The sequence below is a fragment of the Symphalangus syndactylus genome, chromosome 6 (assembly GCF_028878055.3).
Source record: "Symphalangus syndactylus isolate Jambi chromosome 6, NHGRI_mSymSyn1-v2.1_pri, whole genome shotgun sequence".
Classification (NCBI taxonomy): domain Eukaryota; kingdom Metazoa; phylum Chordata; class Mammalia; order Primates; family Hylobatidae; genus Symphalangus; species Symphalangus syndactylus.
The window spans coordinates 125208842-125231864 of NC_072428.2; the positions used below are offsets into that span (position 1 = coordinate 125208842).

Below are 23023 nucleotides of genomic sequence, written 5' to 3' on the forward strand. Positions count from 1 at the left end.
AGTAACTCATCCCGGGTCACACAGCTAGCAAGGGGCAGGCCTGGGAGGTGGCCTGCCTGCAGCCTAACCCAGAGCCTTCCTGACCCTCTGGATTCAGCTGCCCTGGCATGAGACTGCTAGACTGGGGACCCTGGGCTCCAATAATCTGTCCACCTTGGGAGGTTTTGATGAGGTTTTTCTCAATGGTAAACTGAGGCTCTGGTAATTGCATCTCATACCTGAGCTCCCACCTTCTTCGGCAAGAGAAGTCACAATCCCCATTTCGTCCTGTCCCTCACAGCCACCTCCAGGGTTGGCAGTTTGTCCTGGGCACTCTAGAGTTTAGCATTCACCCCCTAGAAAGAACAGCAAGCAGAGCCCCTGGGTGTGGGCCCCAGCTCTGACATGCATGCCCTCTGGGGTGTGGTGTAAAGAGAGAGCCTTTCCACTCATCTCTCCCCAGCAGCCCAGGGCAAGCATGAAATTGTCAAGTTATTTCCCACACATGAAGTGCTGTGCTTTCTTTCAGATCCTTTTTGAGGATGCCTTTGATGTGGCAAGCTTCCTGGACAAAAGTGAGGTTCCAAGTACATCTAGCTCCAGGTGAGGAAGAGGGTATGAGATAGCATGTGCCCCTGTGTGGGTGGATGTGAGATTGTGTGTGTGCGGGCGTGTATGTGTGAGTTTGCATGTGCATGAATGTGGTAAGTCAGAGAGAGAGAGAGACAGAGAGAGGAGTGTGTGTGCGTGCACCCCTGCTGGGGTGTTCAGGGGCCTCTCCTCTGCAGTCCCTAGATGGGTGTTATATTAGTCCATTCTCACGCTGCTACAAAGAACTACATGAGACTGGGTAATTTATAAAGAAAAGAGGTTTAAGTGACTCACAGTTCCACAGGCTGTAAAAGAGGCATGGCTGGGGAAACATGATCATGGTGGAAGGCAAAGGGGAAACCTGTATATCCTCACATGGAGACAGGAGAGAGAGTGAAGGGGGAAGTGCTATACACTTTTCAAACAACAAGATCTTGTGAGAATTCTGTCAAGAGAACAGCAAGGGGGACATCTACCTCCATGATTCAGTCACACCCCCCCTCACCAGGCCCCTCCTTCAACACATGGGGATTATAATTCCACAGGAGATTTGGGTGGGGACACAGAGCCAAATCAGATGTGGTGCCTAATTCAGTGGGTATTCTTGGGGATCCACCTTTTTTCTGTGATTGGAAGTGAGCTGGTCCTAGGATTGTGTCATTGCCCTGGGGATGACATTATCTGTGGCATTTTCAGAGTAGAAAATTCTTCCATCCTGGCACAGGGCTGGGACATACCAGGTTATCAGCTGTAGGTTGTGGAAACTCATCTGTTCACTTTGCACCCTATTCCCAGTGTGTGTTAGTCCTGCTAACCTCCACTGAGGGCTGCTGTATCCCTGCCTTAAGTCCATTATATACTAAATGCCATAGGCCGGATGGCTTATAAACAACAGAAATGTATTTCTCACAGTTCTGGAGGTTGGGGAGTCTACGATCAAGGTGCCAGCAGAGTCAGAGCCTCGGTTTTTCACAGACAGCACCTTCTGGATAAAACTTCACATGGGGTAGGGGCAAGGAATCTCTCTGGAACCTGTTTCTTTTTAAAAAAAAAATTATTTTTTTTCTAAGACAGAGTCTCACTCTGTCACCCAGGCTGGAGTGCAGTGCTGTGATCTTGGCTCACTGCAACCTCCACCTCCTGGGTTCAAGTGATTCTCTTGCCTCAGCCTGCCAAGTAGCTGGGATTACAGGTGCATGCCACTATGCTCGGCTAATTTTTGTATTTTTAGCAGAGACAGGATTTTGCCATGTTGGCCGGGCTGGTCTCGAACCCCTGACCTCAGATGATCCACCCACCTCGGCTCCCCAACTGCTAGGATTACAGGCATGAGCCACAGCACCTGGCTCTGGGGCCTGTTTTATAAGGGCACTAATCCCATCATGAGGGGCCCATCTTCATGCCCTAGTCTATGATCTCCCAGAGCCCCCCACCTCCTAACACCATCACCTTGGGGGTTAGGCTCCAGCATATGAATTTTGGAAGAACACAAACTATCAGTCTGTAGCACCTAGGGCAGCTTGCGGGCAGGTTCTCCCAGCTGACCTGGAAGGAGAAGGGGGGGAGGGGGCTCTGGGGCACAGAGAATAAGGGCCAATATGCAAACAGGCATGGGCCCTGAGTTTAGGGAACTCTCTGAGTTCTGCAAAGGGGGGTTGCTGCTTTTCATGGTGCTGATGGGAACAGATATGGAAGGAGGGGAGAAAAGGATAGCTGACCCAATGAAGTGGGAAGACACAAAATAGGATGTGAAAAGATTTTAAAACAAGAAGCAGCTTGACTAACAGTGTCCCAAAGGTGTGTTTTCTGAGAGAAATCCTTTAGGACTGAAATTCCCTTGCTGCTTTGCTTGAAAAACCTGTGGTCTTAGGGCCTGAAGGCACAGGTTCTTCAGATACCTGTGCTGCTATCACGGCTAAAAAGAATCCTGGACATTTATTTTTCTGCTTTGGGGGTGAGAGGGACATATCCTTGTGATCCCAATGAATAACTCATTGTGCTCTCAAGGGGAGCTTGGCCTGTGGGTGCCTGTGAGGCCTTGGAGCCAAAGCCGTCCCTGGTAACCCAGCTGGCCTTTCAGCAGAGCTTCAGGCAAACCATACATCAGCATTTTCCCTCCATTCTCCCTGTTCCACCCAGGCCTAGATGGACTTGGGGAGAAGTGGGATTGTCAGAGGAGGGCTTTGTCCTCTCCAAATCAACCTTACAGAGTGACTCAAGCGCTTCTCAGCTGTGACTGGAGTTTCATTTTGCTTCAATTGGCTGGAAAAGACATTCCTGTTTCTGGCTGAGCTTGGACTGCAAAGACAACCATCGAGAAGCTGCCAGCCTGTCCTTGCCAAGCAATATTCAGAACTCCCTGCCCTGCTGATGGAACAGAAAAACGACCTATTAAAAATGTTCCACTTTCCCTAGAAAAGTCAGGGGTTGCTGCCAGAGGGTTCCTCAGCTGACTGCAGTGCCTCATCCCGGGAGGAAGTGAGGGCTGCCTACTGACTCACAGTGAGTGCCAGCTGTCCTACAGACACACAGCCTCTGTGCTCTAAGAAGCCCTTTGAAGCAGGGTCCACATTGCAGGTCCTGGCTCTTAGCGGGCATTCCTAAATGTTGCATGAGCCCCTGCCACCTTTCCTGAAGGTTGAGCTAACTTATCATCTTCTGAGGCCCTGCAATAACAGTTGCTGTCAGCTTTTGAAGGATTTTAATGTCTGCTTCCAAACTGTGCTGCTTATGGTGACATAAGCTCGAGTCACACAGGGCTTCTCCCCTTGTCCCAGGCAGGCAGGAGGAAAAGAGCCTGCACAACAGGCCTCCTTTCTGCACCAGGACTTGAGTTCCATGTTAGACCCTCTAAGCAGTGGCAACTCAGCAAACTGAACTCAAGATGTGCGGCGTGCTCCAGAGCTGCCTCAGCAGCCACAGTGGAACCAGAACCATGGGGGCATTCTGCAGAAGATTGAATAAGGGATAGAGGAACTCTTGTTCCCTTGTTCCAGTGGCCACAGCTCAGAACACTAAATTAGGGCACAGGAGCCTGTCTCACCACAGTCTCGATTTTCCAGGAGATTCCAGACATGATATGTGAGCAGAGGTAACACAAACCTTTCAAGGAGAGGTCTAGGCTGTCTGAGAATTTACAAGTGCTTGGTTCATACTGTAACCCAAATCTTTCAGGGGAGGGGGAAGCAGAGTTGAAAGATCAGGATCCTGAATATTTGTTGTCTCTTCTTCCTTTCTGTTGTCAGTTCAGTGCTTGCCAGCTGCAACCCAGAAAACCCAGAGGAGAAGTTTCAGCTCTATATGCAGATCATCGACTTTTTTAAAGGCCTTAGCTGTGCAAACACTCAAGTAAAGCAGGTAGGATGGAGTAGAGGGCCGTGGTACCTCTGCCCACCTTGCTTAGATAGCAAAAAGGGCTCTTAAGGGCAGCCCCCTAACCAGAACTCACCCCAATCATACCATGAGGAGCCACTGGGCAGGGACACTTCATTCTCTCTGGCTTGCTCCATGGATGGTCACCTTCAGCCTGACGCATCCTATGGAATGAATGGAAGATAGCCAGGGAAACAGGAAAGACAGAGAGGTGTCCTCTAGGGCAGGGGTCCCCAACTCCTAGGCCACAGACCAGTACAGATCTATGGCCTGCTAGGAACAGAGCTGCACAGCAGAAGGTGAGCATGACAGCCTGAGCTTTGCCTCCTGTCAGATCAGTGGCAGCGTTAGATTCTCATAGGAGCGCAGACCCTATTATGAACTGCTCATGCAAGGGGTCTAGGTTGCTGTCTCCTTATGAGAATCTAACTAATGCCTGATGATCTGAGGTGGAAGGGTTTCATCCTGAAACCACCCTTGCCGCCCCAGGTCTGTGGAAAAATTGTCTTCCGTGAAACTGGTCCCTGGTGCCATAAAGGTTGGGAACTACTGCTCAAAGGCAGACCGCGACTGGGAGCCCTTTGAAGCAGGAACCCGATCCCAGGGGCCTGACTCTCAGCAAGCATTCATAAATGTTGTGTGAACCCTTGACACCTTCCCAAAACGCTGGGCTATTTCCTCATCTTCTACAGTCTTCATCATCTTCAGTAATATTTGCTGTCAGCTTTTGAAGGATATTAATGTCTACTTCCAAATTGTTCCACTTACAGTGATATGAGCAGTGGGACTCTTGGTTAGGAGGGCCATTCCTGGAAGCTTTTGTCGGAGAAGGGGGGTTATACCTGAGCCACAAGGGGGCAGGTCCTTTCAGATTCATAGCCATGGATTTTTCTTTACTAATTTAGCAATAATACAACTGTTTATTTAAAAGGTAAGTTATAATAATAGCAAATGTTTGTCTAAAAATAGTCAAGACACCTGTTCAATAGGCTAAGGTATAACTTGCCCTTTTCCAACTAAGTCTTCATTTCCTTCTGCTGGGACCACAGCGAATCCTTACGTGGAGCCCTTCCTTGCAGTTTGCTCTCCCCTTCCCACCAATCCTTGGGTGACTGTCCTCTGGACCAGTTGTCCCCTCTTTCTCTCAGATACAGTTAAAGTAGCCCACTTTATCAAGACTTTGAGAATAGACAAAAAGGACAATCTTTGCTTCCCCTCCTTCTCCACATATGGCAGAAAAGATAACAAGCAGGGATTCTAGTGTCCATACAAAGCAAAGGTATGGCTGGGCGCAGTGGCTCACGCCTGGAATCCCAGCACTTTGGGAGGCTGAGGTGGGCAGATCATTTGAGCCCAGGATTTCAAGACCGGTCTGGACAACATGGCAAAACCTCATCACTACAAAAAATACAAAAATTAGCTGGGTGTGGTGGTACATGCCTGTAGTCCCAGCTACTCAGGAGGCTGAGTTGGGAGGATTGTTTGAGCCTACAAGGCAGAGGTTACAGTGAGCTGAGATCACGCCACTGTACTCCAGCCTGGGCAACAGAGTGAGACTCTCTCCAAACAACAACAACAACAGAACAAAGCAAAGATGCCAAACTTCAGCACTCCTAGGTTCCTGATGCCTCAGTGTTGCAAGAGCGGGCCCCAGAAATCTGTATTTGGAATGAGCTGTCCAAGTGGCTCTGGGGCAGGAGGACTCAGGCTTTGATAGACTCTGGTGTAAACAGAAAAGTTGCATTCACCTCCCAACCTCTGCCATTGTCTTCCCGCTGGACAAGGGGCCCACATGATTTGCCTGGAGACTGTGGTCCCACCTCCCTGACACTCTTGATCCCTATTTCCCTGCCCCTATCAGGAGAGCATGGTGAATGGGAACTGCTTCTCCAGGGCAGGAAAGGCTCAGTTTGTGGAGGTCATCCCCACTATCAGGATATCACCCTTGGGACCAGGTCCCACATTCATTAGATGGTTGACTGGGGTCAGGGATGCCACCTGGTTCCATGGGGATCAACCCTGATCTGCAGGGCCGACAAGTTACAGGGGTCATTTTCTGCTGGGATGGAGACAGACAGAAGGAGCAAAACCTCAGGAACATATTTTAAGAGGAAGAAGTCATGGAGAGTCCTGAGGTGTTGGCTGGGATCACTGTTTACAGTGTCCCTTTAGGGACTGAGAAACCCTTGCTAAGCAAACAGTGCTGCTGCTTTTTTTTTCTCACCCAGGCTTGTGTGTAGTCATGGTGTGATCTTGGCTCATTGCAACCTCTGTCTCCCAGGTTCAAGCAATTCTTGTGCCATGGCCTCCCGAGTAGCTGGGATTACAGGCGCACACCACCATGCCCGGCTAATTTTTTTGTATTTTTAGTAGAGACAGGGTTTCGCCATGTTGGCCAGGCTGGTCTCGAACTCCTAACCTCAGGTGATCCGCCTGCCTTGGCCTCCCAAAGTGCTGGGATTACAGGCATTGAGCCACCATGACCAGCCGCAGTGCTGCAGCTTAAAAAAATATCATCTCCTAATAGATAACCCACAAACATGGCATAAAATTTACAAGTTACCAAAAGATATACAATGGACACTTAGTCTCTCTCTCTTCCTTGCTTCCTACCCCATACCCTCCCCCAGAGGCAACGACAGTGACCAGTTTCTTGTACACTCATCCAAAGATATTCTATAGATAGTATATATTCTTTCAAACACAAATAGTAGTAGCCTACAGTACACATTGCTTTGCACTTTGCCCTTTGTAAATAGTGTATCCCACAGAGAGCGTGCTGTCTCATTATTTTTGTTGGAAATGAGCTGCATGGTGTTTCATTGGTGGGAGCACCGTGGTGCAGTGCACTGTCTTCTATTGATGAGCATTTGGATAAAGCCTTATGAGGTCCTCTGTCTCTCTTGTGGGACCCTGGAAATCCCCAGGATAAAAAAGAAGCTAGTTCTGCTGTGTCCTTTCTGGAGGTCATAGAGTGCTGAGTTGAGTGAAATGGAAATGGGACCTTCCCCCTTAGAGCCTTTGCTTCCTGGCCCAAGCTGGAGGTGAAAATGCAGCCAAAGAGACCTAGGATAGAGTCTGGGGGCTGGGCACACCAGAGTTGCAGGAGCCTTCCTATGTGCCTGGGGCCTGAGACCCACAGATAAAAAGTGAACCTCTTCCACCCTGTGTCTTGCAGGAAGCATCCTTTCCCGTTGACGAAGAGATGATCATGCTGCAGTGCACAGAGACCTTTGACGATGAAGATTTGTAATGCAGAAGAGGAGCTGCGAGGGGAGGGACTGAACGAGGTGGGCAGTTCCCAAGTTTGAATGCTGGCAGCTAAGGTTGCACCTGCCTTGGCCTCCAAGACTCTTTGGAGTGGGTTGTTCCAGAAGCATTTTGATGATTTTAGTTTCTGATTATTATAAAGTATAAGAGAAGCATGGCCTTGTGTTAGTCTTTTGGGGCTGTTTGGCACAAAGGGCTGGACTGCTGCTATTGTCCTCCTATTAAGGGGGTACAAAGTACAGCTGGGGCCCAGGCCATGGGCCTTTCAAAGAGGACAGGCAGGATCTGTCCTTGGAGGTGATATGCCAGGTACTTTCAGCATGTCCTGGGCACAGGGCGTTGCCCTGATGGGTTCTAGAGAGTTCCAGAGCCCACCTGCTCATCCTGCACACTTTGAGAGCCAGGGGCAGTGCTGACCTCAACCCTGTGCCACAGGACAGCTGGGTGGAACCAGATTCGTCTGCTGCTCCTGGTAATGAAGTCACCTGAACAGGAGCTACAGTGAGGTCCCGGGGTTCTGAGGGCTTTCTGGTGAGGCTTCTGGGCAAAGGGTGCGTACATGTACCTGGGCTTGGACACTGGGGGTGAGGGTGAATTTTATGTGTCAACCTGGCTAGTCCGTGATACCCAGGAATTTGGTCAAACGTTATTTTAGATGTTTCTGTGAAGGTATTGTTAATGAAATTAACATTTAAGTCGAGAGACTTCCAGTAAAGCAGATGATCCTCAGAATGCTTCCTATAGGTTGAAGGCCTGAATCGAAAGAGACCGACCTCCCGGGAGAAAGAGGGAATCCTGCCTGCAGTCCGACTTTGGACTTGAACTGCGGGTCTTCCCAGCCTGCCAGCCCGCCTTGCAGATTTTATACTTGCACCTCCACAACTGCATGGGTCCCTTCCTTAAAATAAATATTTCACTTCTCTCTTTCTCTGTATCTACATACATACATATCTTATTGGTTCTACTTCTCTCGAGAACCTAGACTAATGCAGGGTGTGCAGGGAGAATGGGCTTGCATGGCTCTTTACAGTTTTCAAGGCATCATAGCAGCCCCTCCCCTCCACTGAGGCCCTCCCAAAGGCTTGGACTGTGTTATCTCCTAGCGAGCCTGAAATGCAGGCTAAGTCTTAGGACCCAGACCCAGTCCTGTGTGACTCCAAAGCGGTCCTGAGATGCATGAGCCCACACTCAAGGACTTCCCCCGGGGTGTACAGGGATAGGAGCTTCGCCAGCCCTTCACAGCTTACAAATCGCCGCACCCAGTGGGCAGAGGGAGGCTCTTCAGGAGCTGGGCAGGAAGGGCCTTTGTGCTCAGGGGCAGCCTGAACTCCTGCTGGAAAGACAGGAATGCAAGAGCTCAGGTTGGCCACCCCCAGAGGCTCACCAAGCCAGCTGTGTGGGGAAGAAGAAATACAGCTTTACAGAGGGGCCTGCACATAGTAGGCCCTCAAGCAACGTATGCCAGTGCTAGCCAGCCCCTCCCTCTTTGTACCAAGCTCCACCCTGATCCTATTTAGTCCAAGGCTGCGACTTCATTCCTCGAGCCGTACCTGCCAGCAGCCCCTGGTCAGAGAGGACCTCAGCAGGATGTGGAGGTGTCCTTTCCCCCCACAGCCTTGTGCTGGGTTGTGAGCCCAACGGCACTCTGCTTCTCTCCTGCAGCCTTGGGTATTGGCATAGCCTGGGGTGGAGTTATTGCATAAAACTACCTTCACGTGGTTCTCAATCTCCCTTCCTCCCCATCAAGGACTTGTATCAGGAAGGTATCTTACCATATCTATCAGTCAGTACTGTGGCAGTCGGAGTTCTGCAGAAAAACAGCACCAATAGGATATAGAGACATCGAGATTTATTTTAAGAAATTGGTTTATGTTTATGGGGACTGCATGTCTGAAATCTGTAGGGCTTCCAGGAGGCTGGAAACTCAGGCTGGAGTTGGCAGTGCAGTCTTGAAAAAACGTCTCCTCCCAGAAACCTCAGTTCTGTTCTTATGGCCTTCAGCTAATTGATGTTGAGCCCCAATCACATCAGCAAGGGCAATCTTCTTAATTTAAAGCAGACTGCTTTGTTAACCATATCTATAAAATGCCTTCACAACACCCCCTAAAGAAGTGCCTGATTAGATAACTGGATACCGTAGCTTGGCCAGCTTGACACATGAAACCAACATCACGGGTACCCCTCGGGGATTTTTATGTTGTTGTTGTTATAACAGCTCCCTATGGAGGTTGGGCCTCTGTTATTATTGCCATTTGACAGATGAAGAAACAATGATTTAACTGAAGCCCCAAACCATTTAATAGAAGACTCTCAGATCACCTCACCTCTAACTCTGTCTTTTTATACCCAATAAGTTAATGAATGGGAAGCAATTTTGTTGTTTAAAGTCACAAAAAAGCTCTGCTGCTAAAGAATTAGGATGTAGGAATGTGAAGCCAGCCCTTGGAGTTCACTCTGTCAGTCACGTGCATCACCTCTAGGTGATGGCTGGGAGGGGGATCATGGGAGGTCAAGTGGAGGTGGGAAGAAGCAAGATTGGAGGTGAAGGAGGGAAGCTGCGAGGCCGTGGCTCTAGGCACTGCATTATCAGAACAGGGGATTCAGATTCTGATAGCGACCTTGGAATGTGCAGAAAAACCTCCAACAGATAAATGCTTATTGAGCACAGATGGTGTGGGCAGGTGGTGGCTGGGCTGAGCTGACATCTAGCTTGGGTAACTCAGTTCCACCTCATGTTAATTGAATCGAGCTAATTACCCCATGCCCATCACATCAATTACTTCTTACCCACCAGCTACTTCTCCAACCTTGATTCTGAACAAAACAAGCCTTTGTGCTTTTATGGAAATGTCAGAAATCTGTCCCTTCTTGCATATGCTTCTCACAAAGCTGCCTTGTCCCTGAAGCTCTGAAACCACGTGTTCTGACAAAAAAAAAAAAAAAAGTACAGCTGAGGGAAGACCGGGAGGCTGTTCCAGGAGAGGGCCTGGCTCTCTTCTCCTGCTGTTCATCCTGCTTTGGCTGTCTGGGGACAGCACGATACGAAAATAAAGTACAGGAAAACCCACTTGGAAAACTCAGCCCGGCTGCCTGGCAGCTGTTTGGTGAGAACATAGGGAACATTCTGAAGTCCTGGAGCTGTCAACCAAAGGAAAAAGAACAAAGGGCAGAATCAGACAGGATGTGAAGGACTTCTGTGGGTAGAGAAACAGTAGTATAAGGAAGGAGGATGGGCCTGCTCTTGACTGGTGGGAGAGGCATCCAGGACTCCTGGAGCAGCTAAGCGCAGGTCCTCAGCTCCCAGCAAATTTATTACAGCATGTTAGATGGGCGGGACCCTGTTACATTAAGCCTACCATGCCACACACTCACAAAAATCTTTTTTCAAGATAGCAGAAGTAACAGCAGGTGTGCATGCTGACATGTGTTACTGAAAGAAAGAGAAAACTTGATGCAAGATAGGAGAGTTGTTGCAGTGAAACCCTTGAGTAGGAATCAGGGAATGGGCTCTGGAGCACAAGGGGAGGAACCAGCTTCAGGGAGGAGCCAGGCAGCTCATTCACCCAATAGGAGGGAGAGCCAAGGGGCACCATAGCTGGGAGTGGAGACATGCAGGTGTTTGCACAGTTTCTCATCTGATTGCTCCTTTACAGATTTCTCTGAAATAAGAAGCTAAGGCTTGGTATGGTGGCTCATGTCTGTAACTCTAGCACTTTGGGAAGCCAAGGCCGGAGGATTGCTCGAGCCCGGCAGTTCAAGACCAGCCTGGGCAACATGATGAGACTCTGTCTCCACAAAGTATTTTTTAAAAAATTAGCCGAGTGTGGTGGCACATGCCTGTAGCCCCAGCTACACGGGAGGCTGAGGCAGGAGGATCCCTTGAGCCCAGAGGTCAAAGCTGCAGTGATCTGTAATTGCACTACTACACTCCAGCCTGAGTGACAGTGAGACTCTGTCTCAAAAAAAAAAAAAAGAAGACAGAGCTGGAAAGAGTTTGAGAAGAGAGAGAAGTGTGCTTGGGAAAGGTTTCCTTCCTGCCAGGCAGCACTGAGGGCCATGTGAAGTTCAGGGTCTGAATCTAAAACCACTCAGTTCAACTGTATGTTTTCTCCAGAGATGTTCAACTGCACGAGTGCAGGTGCAGAGTGAAGAATTTTCTCTCATCAGTGTTAAGGTTTTGCCAAGAGAGTGTAAAGAAGAGAGCAGACTAAGGGCATTACAAATGTGAGAAGGTGGTTATTATGACTGACTGTGGCAACTGTGAGTCATAACTGTGTGTGATAACTGACTGTGGCAACTGTGAGCAACTCCTGAGGTTGCTCAAGGAGGGAAGAGGGGACCAGCAGAAGGTGGGAGGATGGTAAATTCAGATCCTGGCCGATTAAAGAGTTATTAGACTTGGGGGACTAGAAGCAGTGAGCTGGAAAAATAGGAGGTGGTGGTCAGACAACTGCTGGAAATTAAGGATTGCAGGCACAGCTACTGGGAATCCCAAAGGCTAGTCTGAGATGTGGCCACAGAATGAGTAACTGAGATGAGCAAAGTCACACAGGATTCTTTCGGTGCCACTTCACCAGCCAGAAACTTCTGTGACCAGTGGCACCTCTGACCAAGTTTTGCTCACAACTGCTGGGCTGGCTCTGCCTACTCAGCCCAGCAGGCTGTCCTCAGCTTGCACTACTGGCCCAGATCCCATTCCTGCCATTGGTGAGCCAGGTGTGGAGTAGTGGGAGGTATGTGAGCAAGCATGGGGTCCAGCCACACCACAGAGCCAGGTGCACCAGCTGCTGCAGAGGGGCAGGCAGCCCCAGGTGTCAGAACCATGTGAGGCTGTGGCTGGACCAGGTATGCCTCAAGTGGCTTCCACTTTGCGCACTGGCATCCCAACAAGAGGAACACCATGGTGCCTGAAAACTCAAGGACACCAGCAACCGTGGAGCTGCAAGAGGGTGTTACAGCATGTCACAACTCTGGCTTGGGGAGCCCTGAGGTATGGGCTCCCAGAAGGGTCACAGCTCTTCTCTTGTAGTCTGGCAAATGAGAGTGTGTCACTGCCCACAGCTTGGCCAGGTGGCCAGGAATGTGTTTCAGCTTGTTCATGTTACCGCTCATTCGGTCGGTCCCAATGCCCCACAATAGCCCATGGCTCCTGGGCTGCTGGTCTGGCCACACCAACACTTCCTGTCATGTGGGGCAGCCATCCGGTGCCAGTGGAGGATGGGACAGATACAGTGCTACAGCTCCTTTCACACCGGTCCTTTGGTGGGATCTAGGTTCTTGTTCTGCGTCCAAGAAAAATAAGGTTATGCGGACAACCAGAGAGTGAGCAAGACAGAGAAGAGTTTTGTTGAGTGACAGCATAGCTCTTGACAGGAGAGAAGACCAAAAGTGGGTAGACCCTACCCAAAGGCAGGTAGTCCCAATGTGTGGCTGAGTCTGGGGTTTTTATTGGCTCAGAATGGGGGAATGTGTGCTGATTGGTGTATGGGCGGGCCTGGAAAAAGCACCATTGGATTGGCTAAAAGGTAAGGAGGGGCTAGGCATGGTGGCTCATGCCTGTAATCCCAGCACTTTGGGAGGCCGAGGCAGGTGGATCACCTGAGGTCAGGAGTTTGAGACCAGCCGGGTCAACATAGTGACATAGCTGTCTCTACTAAAAATACAAAAATTAGCCAGGTGTGGTGGCACGCACCTATAGTCTCAGCTACTTGGGAGGCTGAGGGGAGAATTGCTTGAATCCAGGAGGTGGAGGTTGCAGTGAGCTGAGATCACACCACTGCACTCCAGAGTGGACTACAGAGCAAGATTCTGTCTCAAGGGAAAAAAAAAAAGTAACAAGGAAGTTCTCACTCCAGGTTTGGACTCTACCTGGAACTGGCAGCCCAGTTTTCAGGCTTAAACAAGGAAGTTCTCACTCTGGCTCATAGACTCTACCTGGAACTGGAGGCCTGGTTTTCAGGCTTTAAGCTGTCTTTGGTTTGAAGGTCAGGCTTCACCAGGGACCTGCCCCTGTCTGTCTAGGAATTTGTCTGCCTCTTGCCGCTATCAAAAGGGCCAGATCATGGAGCTCAAGGAACTAGAGGCCAAGGTGTGGGAAGGATGAACTCTGTGGATATGAAGTCTCCAACTATGAAGACAGGAATTTTGGAGACAGGAACAGTGACCAACACACTAACATCCTCAGAGAAGGAGGGTTGGTCTGTAGATGCCAACAACAAAAAAGTGCATAGGTAGAAAATCCAATGGTGTGAGGTTCAAAGCAAAAGCACAGTAGAGATGTCCTGTAGGATCTGGAATTAAAGTTCTTCCCCATTCCTCTCTATCCTGAAGTACTAGTTTTGTTAGTCAGCTTCCAGTAGAGTTTTGCAAAGGTTACATTTCACATAAGTATGTTATCTAACTATATAACAAAAAGAAAAATGTGTAGAGGAATGGCTTATCACAGATTACATAAAAATAATTGTCAATTGTTGCATAGGCTAAGACTGCAAAATGTCTCCTAAGAATAAATTGGATACATTATGTAATCAACATAAAACAGGAAAGAAAAACTGCTTTGAAAGAGCAGAATTTGTTTAGAAACTTCACTAGCAAGCGGTGAAAAAAAAAATACATGACTTTTCATCAACTAAGAGTATACATAAGGAAGATATCTTCCATAAAAGCAAGAATACTATGGACTCTGGGCAGTGTGTTTAAAAATGTGAAGTTAAAATTTAAAAAAAAATTTTTTTTGAAGGCTAGGCATGGTGGCTCATGCCTATAATCCCAACACTTTAGGAGGGGAAGGAGTGCAGCTTGATCCCAGGAGTTGGCGACCAGCCTAGGCAACATAGCAAGACCCCATCTCTCTATTTAAAAAAATAGTAAATGAATAAAAGTGTGAAAGTGACCACGTAACCAGGCTTTGATCTCTGTGCCCATCGATTTCCCAAAGTGTAGAAACTCTTCAGGCTTGTTTTCTTAAGGAAGAGCTGCCATACTATAAAGGAAATGCTATGATCTGAATATTTGTGTCCACCCAAAATGTGTATGTTAAAATCCTATCTGTGATGGTGTTAGGAGGTGGGGGTCTTTGAGAGGTGATTAGGTCATGGGCAGAGCCCACGTGAATGGAATTAGTGCTCTTACAATCAAGGCCCCAGAGTGATCCTCCTCCCCCTCACCTTGTGAGGTTACAATGAGAAGGTGGCAATCTGTGAGGAAGTAGACTCTCACCAGATCTCTCAGTGCCTTCCTTGATCTTGGACTTCACAGCCTCCAGAACCATAAGAAATAAATTTCTGTTAAGCCACTCAGTTTTTAGTGTACTTTGTTATAGCAGCCCAAATAGACTAAGACTGTAACCAATACAGTAGTTCCCCCTTATCCTTGGGGACTATTCCGAGACCCCCAGCAGATGCCTGAAATCAAGGATAGTACCAAACCCCTATATAGACTATGTTTTTTCCTACACATACATACCTATGACAAAGTTTATGAATTAGGCATCCCTAATAACAAAATACCTAACAATAAAATGCAACAATTATAACAATATCATAATATTTTCAAGTAAGGGTTACCTGAGGACAAGCACTGCAATGCCTCGATGGTCAATCTGATCACCAAGACAGCTACTAAGGGGGTGGGTATCCTCCACAGCGTGGAGATGCTAGACCAAGGAATGATTCGAGTCTTGGGTGGGAAAGGACAGGATGGTGAGAGATTTCATCAGGCTACTCAATTTAAAACTTACTTATTATTTATTTCTGGCATTTTCTATTTAATATTTTTGTATCTCAGTTGACTGTAGGTAACTTAAACCAGGGAATAAGAAACCAAGGATAAGGGGAGGCTACTGTATAGGATTTTTTATTTTTATTTTTATTTTTATTTTTGAGGTAAGGTCTTGCTCTGTCACCCAGGCTGGAGTGCAGTGGTGTGACCATGGCTCACTGCAGCCTTGACCTCCCGGGCTCAAGAGATCCTCCCACCTCAGTGTCCTGAGTAGCTGGGATTACAAGTACACACACTATGCCCAGCTAATTTTTGTATTCTTTGTAGAGATGAGGTCTTGCTAGGTTAGCAGGACTTCTCTCCAACTCCTGAGCTCAAGCAATCTTCCTGCCATGGCTTCCCAAAGTGCTGGAATTACAGGCATGAGCCACAGTGTCTTGCCCTGTATAAGATTTTTAATTAAGGACTATAGTAGGCTGAATAATGGCCCCCAGAGATATTTATGTCCTAAACACCAAAACCTGTGAATGTCACCTTCTATGGCAAAAGTCCCTTCTATGGCAAAGGGACTTTTGCAGATATATTAATAACTACATTAAGGATCTTGAGATGGGGGGATTATCCTAAATTAACTGTGTGGGTTCCAAATGTAATCAAAGTGTCCTTATAAAAGAGAGGCACACAGGTCAAAGGAAACAGAAGATGGGACAAGGGAAGCAGAGGTGGGAGTACTGTGCTTTTAAGACGGGGAAGGGGTCACAAGCCAAGGAATGCGGGCCCCTTCTAGACTCTAGACACTGGAAAAGTCTGGGAAATGGATTGTCCCCTACAACCTCCAGGAGGAAGCAACCCTGCCCACACCTTGGTGTCCCTGTAAGACTCACTTTAGACCTCCGAGCTGCATTTCTTCCAGGAATCTATACATTTGTATGCTTTCAAGACACGCAGTTTGTGGTAATTTGTTATAGCAGCCATAGGAAATGATGACAGGGACAAGAAAGATAAAGTCTTCAAGCCCGGCATTTACAAAACTTCTTTGCATAGAATACTCTGATCTACCATTGTCCTCCCTGGGATGTTTCTGGTAGAGCCAATGGAAGGCTGTGTTTTTCTTTTGCCTTTGCAATGACAGTGGAAGGCTAGGAGGGCATCATCCTCAGCTGCAGCAGGAGAGGATGAGGTCAGCAAGCAAGGAGAAGCAGCAAAGGGAGGTGGAGAGAGACAGAGAGGAGAGAAGCCTAGGTTCTCATCCTTCAGGCCCTAGTTCTTCTAGCTCTCCCAGTTTCCTTCCTTCCCAGCTGCAAGAACCAATAAATCCCACCCACTTCCCATTTTTTTAGTTAAACTTTTCTCATTTGCAGCCAAAAGGACCCTGACTAATTACGCAGAGATCTCTTGTGTGGCTCAGCAGAGAATTTAGAGGCTGTGACCATCTTCCGATGGCTGTGCTGGGGGAGAGCTGGGGGTGCCACAGGCACAGCACTCTACAAGGGCCTGCCAGGTCACAGGGATGCCAGGCTTCAAGAACCTGCAAGATCCTCCCTTCCCTTTAGGATTCATCTGTGAGTCAAAGTTTTTAAAGGTATTTTCAGCCTGGATCATCTTTGGGGATATTATCTGTCATGCTCCTGTTTCCTTTTATTTACTTCTCATTCAACTCCCAAGCACGCAGGCACAACTACTCCTATAATATTCCAGGATCTAGGACTGGCTGGGCAAATTCACTCACTGGGCATCATTCAGGATTGTTCTTAGAAGTATTATCACTGTGCTCCATCATATTCTAGAATTCATCTGTATCACACTCCTTCCCCTACATCACTTCCCCGCCCCCTTAAAGACTGAAATTCCTCATGCTCAGTGACATTCCTCCTTCCTCCTGGGTCCACTGTCTCTGGAGGGACAGTGACTAGAATTGTTCCAGGAGACAAGAAATGTCTGCCCTTCTCACTGAGGTGTCTGACAGTCAGTGGTGGGGACATCAGGGCATTGGTCCAATGCACCCCAGGACTGGTCTTCAGGGTTGGCCACTCTGAACCCATCACCCAACACAGAGGGTCAGAATAAACATCCCTGCATGTGTGTGCTTGAAACTGCACATGCCAAAGTCATCTCCCTCTTCCCTGTCAATTCCTCCCCGTTGGCTCCTGTTACCACCACCCTGCAGAACTGAAGGGAATCTGGCGTCACGTGGATCTCACTGTGCATTCCCAACTCTGGCTCACAGTCTCAGGACGCGTCCCTTAAGAAATCCCGCTGATTTACTTTCCCACCTGGAGAAATGCTCCCATAGCATATCCCAAAGCCAAGTCATAAGCCCCTCCTCCCCACCTGGTGACCCCTCCCATTTCCAAGGTCACTCAGCATGAAAGGCTATTTGAAGGTTTTATTGAAGGAGCTCTGGGAGGGAAAGGAAGAAGTCTGAGACCACGGTGAGAGCATCTGTGCCCTTCACAGCCCTGCCTCCCCATACACACCCGTCTCCATGGGATCCGCACTCCCGATGTGTTCCCTCCCTGAGAGAAGGGATGCGTAGCTTTTAGACCTGCTTAGTTACAGACATTGCACTTGGTGGGCCCCCACTGCTAACACACAAGAATACACACACTTGCCGCTCTCCGAGCACACACACCCTTCCCGCCCATTCTGATGGGAGACGGAAAATCAAGCCTTGGAAAGTAGGTTACAGGGACTGACTCCCCCACCCAATGCCAAGCAGCAATGGGTGAATGGCCGGTATAGAAGAGCCCCTTCTAGCAGGGGCTTCTGGAACAATCGCAGATGTTCCCCCTTCCCCCATCCCCACAGCAACATGTCTCCCCGTCTTTCTCCCCAAGGAGAGGGTTTGGCCAAGCCAGGAGAGAGCTCTTGGTGGGAGACGAGGTGTTGAAGGAGGGCATGGACATTTTTTCTTGCTAGTAGGATCCAGAGTTCATCAAAAATTAGTCAGTGAGACCGGGAGGCTGAGGCTGCAGTGAGCTGTGGTCATATCACTGCACCCCAACCTGGGTGACAGAGTGAGACCCTGTCTCAGAAAAAAAAAAAAAAAAAAAGAAATCCAGATGGAGTCCCCTACAGAAACAATGGAAGATTCTGGAGAAGCCCAAAGCAATGGTGAGCTCAACTTCCCAGCAGCTTGCAGTCTGCTCTGGTAGACAAGTAGTCTAGGGTCTGAGCAGGCTACGTCCAGTCCTGCCACACCTGGCCTCAGCCTCCTTGGCCCGGTACTCCCTTGCCTACGTGGAAGGGCTCTTCAGTCCCCACCTCACGACTCCTGAAGGGGAGGCTGAAGAGCAGTGGGAAGGCAGGGCCAAGGGACATGTGTGGACACAGCAAGGGACAGCAGTGTGTGACACCACAGAGGACTGCTGGCTATGTGTTCAGCTTTCCTCCTGCTTGGGTAGACAACACTGGGCCACAGTTCCCTGAGCTGGATGAGGCTGGAGCGGCAGGGATGTAGAGGAGGGGCAGAAGGAGTGGGGGGTGCCCCTTACTGCTCCCGAACACCAGCCTGGTGGAGCGGGCCCAGAGGGGGGGCGGATGGAGAGGCCAGCAGGACCCTCTGCCTCTTTAGAGAAGAGAACCGGTCCTGTCACCTTAGAGCCAGCGGCCCCATGTTTACCCCTGCCCTACCTCAGGCCTGCCCTACCCTGCCCTACCTCAGGGGCGAGGTGAGTCCTACCGGGGATGGTGTTGTCTAGAAGAAAACCCAGAAATCCATCTACGAACATGCCCGTGGTCAGCAGCATCTGAACAACCTGGTCCAGCTGGAGAACCCCTGGAGTGGAGACAAAAGCGACACATCCATGGGGACCGGGGCCGCACTGGCTCTGCCCCTGGAGCAGAGATAGTCCAGAGGGCAGGGAACAGTCACCTGTCTGGAGCATCTCGGGGTTCTTGCTCACCCAACTGGGAATGGTGAGCCCACAGTAGATGGAGAAGCCAAAGGCGAAGAGGCTCCTGGACGAGTTCACGTCCACGTACTGCGGGAGACAGGACCTAGAGGCAGGCGGGGCCATCAGCACCTTCCCTGCTGGTTTGCAGAGTTCTGGATGCTTCTGGCTGTTTCTTTGCTCCATTTAGGGGCCAGTGTGGTTTCTGGGACCCAGGACTTCCCTCTCCTCCTCCCCTGCCCCAGCCCCATCCATCTCAGTCCCATCCATCTCAGTCCTACTGGCTCCTCTCAGGAGAGGCGCTGCTGCTGCCTTCCCAAGAGCACCTCGCTCACCTCACCTGCAGATTGGAGATCCCCACGGCAGTGATGACCCCAAACACGACCAGGAACAGGCCTCCGATCACGGGGGTGGGGATGGTGGCAAACGCAGCCCCGATCTTCCCAAATGCGCCCATCAGGAGCAGCACACAGCCTGCGATGACAATCACTGTCCTGCTCCCCACCTGCAGCAGCCAGGGACAGAGAGTGAGGAGCACCAGCCAGGCCAGGTGCCCCCCAAGGCCTCTGCCCACTGCAGGAGCAGCACCACCTCATCCCATACCACTCCCTCTGCTCCCAAATGGGGCTTGGGAAAGGATGAAGGTGTGAGCTGGGCACCCGGCCTGTGCCCTCACCTCATCACTTCTGTCTGCTCTCATGCCTTCAAGTCCTGGCTCTGATGCTTCCCCGCTAGGAAGCCTGGACAGCAAGGCGAGGGATCGCTCACCAAGGGACAGTGGCCCAGCACTTCAGAATGGAGGTTTGAAAGGCGATCCCAGCTCCGCCTCTAACTAGCTCTGTGACTTTGGGCACGTTACCTAATCTCTCTGAAAGTCAGCCTCCACGTGAGCCACAGGGGATTAATAACACCTACTTCACAAGGCTAAGTCATGTCATGTAGGTGAAGTGCTTACAATGGTAAGCACTGAGCATAGTCAGTGCTCAATAAAGGGCAGAGGTTTTTTGCAAGGGAGAGAGGTGTAAAGTTCTCTTGTATGATGCTACATCTCTGCGGGTGGCTCATGCTGTTATCCACTCAGATCATATGTTTCTATTTCCCCACAAGATCTATTCCCCAAAGACAGGAATCTCGCTCATTTTACCTCCTATAGCTGCACTTTGACCACAACACGCCTGTGGCCATACACACCTGATATGCATATGTTTAATATATCATAGAGGGCCAGAGCAGGATGGAAACCTGGAGGGTGCCATGTTCAAACCTCTCATTTTCCAGAAGAGAAAATCAAAGCCCAAAGAGAGGGAGCAAGGGGCCCAAGGCCACAGGGTAGTCATGCTTGCAGAACACCAGGTCTCTTGTGTCCAGCTTGGCAATTAGTACCCTGAGTTTTTTTTTTTCTTTTCTTTTCTTTTCTTTTCTTTTCTTTTCTTTTCTTTTCTTTTCTTTTCCAGAGATAGAGTCTTGATCTGTCACCCAGGCTGGAGTGCAGGGGTGCCATCTTGGCTCACTGCAACCTCCACCACCCAGGTTCAAGGGATACTCATGCCTCAGCCTCCTGAGTACCTGGGATTACAGTCACGTGCCACCATGCCCGGCTAATTTTTGTATTTTTAGTAGAGATGGGGTTTCACCATGTTGGCCAGGCTAGTCTCAAACTCCTGGTCTCACGTGATCAGCCCACCTCAGCCTCCCAAAGCGCTGCGATTACAGGAATGAGCCACTGCACCCAGCCCCTTGGGTTTTGTAAACAGCATTATGAGTTCACAGACAGGGTGCTCGATTTACACCACATCTATTCCATATCCATGTTGCCTGTGACTTTGTCAATGGAGTTACTATTATCTTCAGAAGAGACAGATACCAAATAGCCAGGCTAATAAAGAAGGAAGACAATTTCTGATAGCAATCGGTCTTCCATAATGAAGTCACAGGGCAGGGGGTGGCTGGGATGGGGGGCTCTTTGGAGGGCAGTCAGAAAAGGCCTGCCCAGGAGGTGAGAGTTCAGCTGAGACCCAAAGGAAGAGAAGGAGTCACAGACATGAAGACTTGGTAAAAGAGAATTCTAGAGAGGAAACAGCAAATGCAGACTCTGTGGTGGGAGGAGCTTGGGTGGTTTGAGAGCAAAAGGAAAATCACTGTGCCTGGGGCCCAGTCACGCAGGGAGAGAGGGAGGAGATGGGATGTCCTGCAGGGCCTTGGGGGCCATGGGAAGGTGTTAGAATAAAATCCAAAGGGAAGGCATAAGCAAAACATGGCATACTTCTACCATGGAATATTATTCGGCCTGGAAAAAGGAAGGAAATTCTGGTACACATTACAGCATGGATGAACCTTGAAGACTTTATGCTGAGTGAAATGAGCCAGTCACAAAAAGAAAAATCCTGTATGGTTCTACTCATATGAGGTACCCAGAGTAGTCACATTCATCAAAAGGAGAATGGTGGTTGCTAGAAGCCAGAGGAGGGAGAAATGGGAAGTTGTTGTTTAATGGGGACAGAGTTCTAATTTGTCAAGATGAAAAGAGTTTACAAGCTATATGGTGATGATGGTTGCATAACAATACACATGTACTTAACACTTCCCAACTGTACACTCAGACATGGTTAAGATGGTAAATTTTATGTTATGTGTATTAAAAATAAAAAATCCAAAGATAAGAGAAACCCTCAGTAGAGGGGTTTTAAGCAAGTTAGTGACATAATGAGATTTGCATTTCTAAAGCTCCCTCTGTAAAATGTTTCATTATTATTATTATTGTTTACTTATTTCTTTTGAGACGGAGTCCCACTCTGTTGCCCAGGCTGGAATGCAGTGGCTCTAAAAAAATCTAAGTCTTAAAAATAAGACTCCTGACTTTGAGGCACTTGGTGTCATTCTCCAAAGTTAGGGTTGTTTGTAAATGTTCTTGTTTGAATATCTTATCATGACTCTATTGTCAATGGATGATTTTTCTTTTCTTTTTTTTTTTTTTTTTTGAGGCAAGGTCTCACTCTGTCATCGAGGCTGGAGTACAGAGGCATGATCATGGCTCACTGCAGCCTCTACCTCCAGTGCTCAAGTGATCCTCCTGCCTAAGCCTCCTGAGTAGCTGGGACTACAGGCATGTGCCACCATGCCTGGCTAATTAAAAACAAAAATCGTAGAGATAACAAAAATCGTAGAGATAAGGTCCCATGCTGGTCTTGAACTCCTGGCCTCAGCCTCAAGCAATCCTCCTGCCTCAGCCTCCCAAAGTGCTGGGATTACAGGTGTAAGCCACAGTGCCCGGCCACAGCAGATGATTTAGATAGTTCTTGAATCTGTTTCTCATCCATTTGTGTCTACTCCCAGCATTTAAAACAGTGGTCCCCAACCTTTTTGGCACCAGGGACAGGTTTCATGGAAGACAATTTTTCCACAGACCGGTTGGGGTGCGGGATGGTTTCAGGATGAAACTGTTCCACCTCAGATCATCAGGCATTAGATTCTCATAAGGAGCACATAACCTAGATCCCTTGCATGTGCAGTTCACAAAAGGGTTCACGCTCCTATGAGAATCAAATGCTGCCGCTGATCTGACAGGAGGCGGAGCTCAGGGGGTCATGCTGGCTTACCCATCGCTCACCTTCTGCTGTGCAGCCCAGTTTCTAACAGGCCACAGACCAGTACTGCTCTGCAGCCTGGGAGTTGGGGACCCCTGCAAAGACATTCTAACACAATTTCAAATTTGTGAGATGAAAAAGTTCTGGAGATCTGTTGTACAACGTGAAAATACTTGACAGTACTGAGCTGTACACTTTAACACAGTTATGATGGTAAATTTTATATTATATGTCTTTTATGGCAATTAAATTAAAAAAAAAAACTCTAAGCTGGGCAAGGTGACTCACGCCTGTAATCCCAGCACTTTGGGAGGCCAAGGCAGGCATATTGCCTGAGCTCAGGAGTTCGAGACCAGCCTGGCCAACATGGTGAAATCCTATCTCTACTAAAAATACAAAAATTAACTAGGTGTGGTGGCACACGCCTGTATTCCCAGCTACTCGGAGGCTGAGGCAGGAGAATCGCTTCAACCGGAGGGCAGGGATTGCAGTGAGCCGAGATAGCGCCACTGCACTCCCACATGGGCAGCAAAAGTGAGACTCCATCTCAAATTAAAAAAAAAAACAACATTCTTAACACATCAAAAGAACATTTTGCTTTGTTTACGATCCTAA

The 23023-nt window shown here is 48.8% G+C and overlaps 1 protein-coding gene across 3 annotated transcripts in view; it reads left to right on the forward strand.

The window, feature by feature from the left end:
- STRA8 (stimulated by retinoic acid 8) overlaps positions 1-7990 on the forward strand; it is a 28255-nt gene extending 20265 nt beyond the window's left edge. For 2 of the 3 annotated variants that reach the window (XM_055281465.1, XM_055281464.2), the window contains exons 7-9: positions 509-582; positions 3816-3927; positions 7121-7366. In XM_055281465.1, coding sequence (XP_055137440.1) covers positions 509-582; positions 3816-3927; positions 7121-7195 — 261 coding nt within the window. In that variant the 3' untranslated portion in view covers positions 7196-7366. Of the gene's footprint in view, positions 1-508; positions 583-3815; positions 3928-7120; positions 7367-7956 lie in introns of those variants that run through there. The other variant, XM_063642292.1, reaches the window with a different exon arrangement.
- The last annotated feature ends 15033 nt before the right edge of the window (positions 7991-23023 follow it).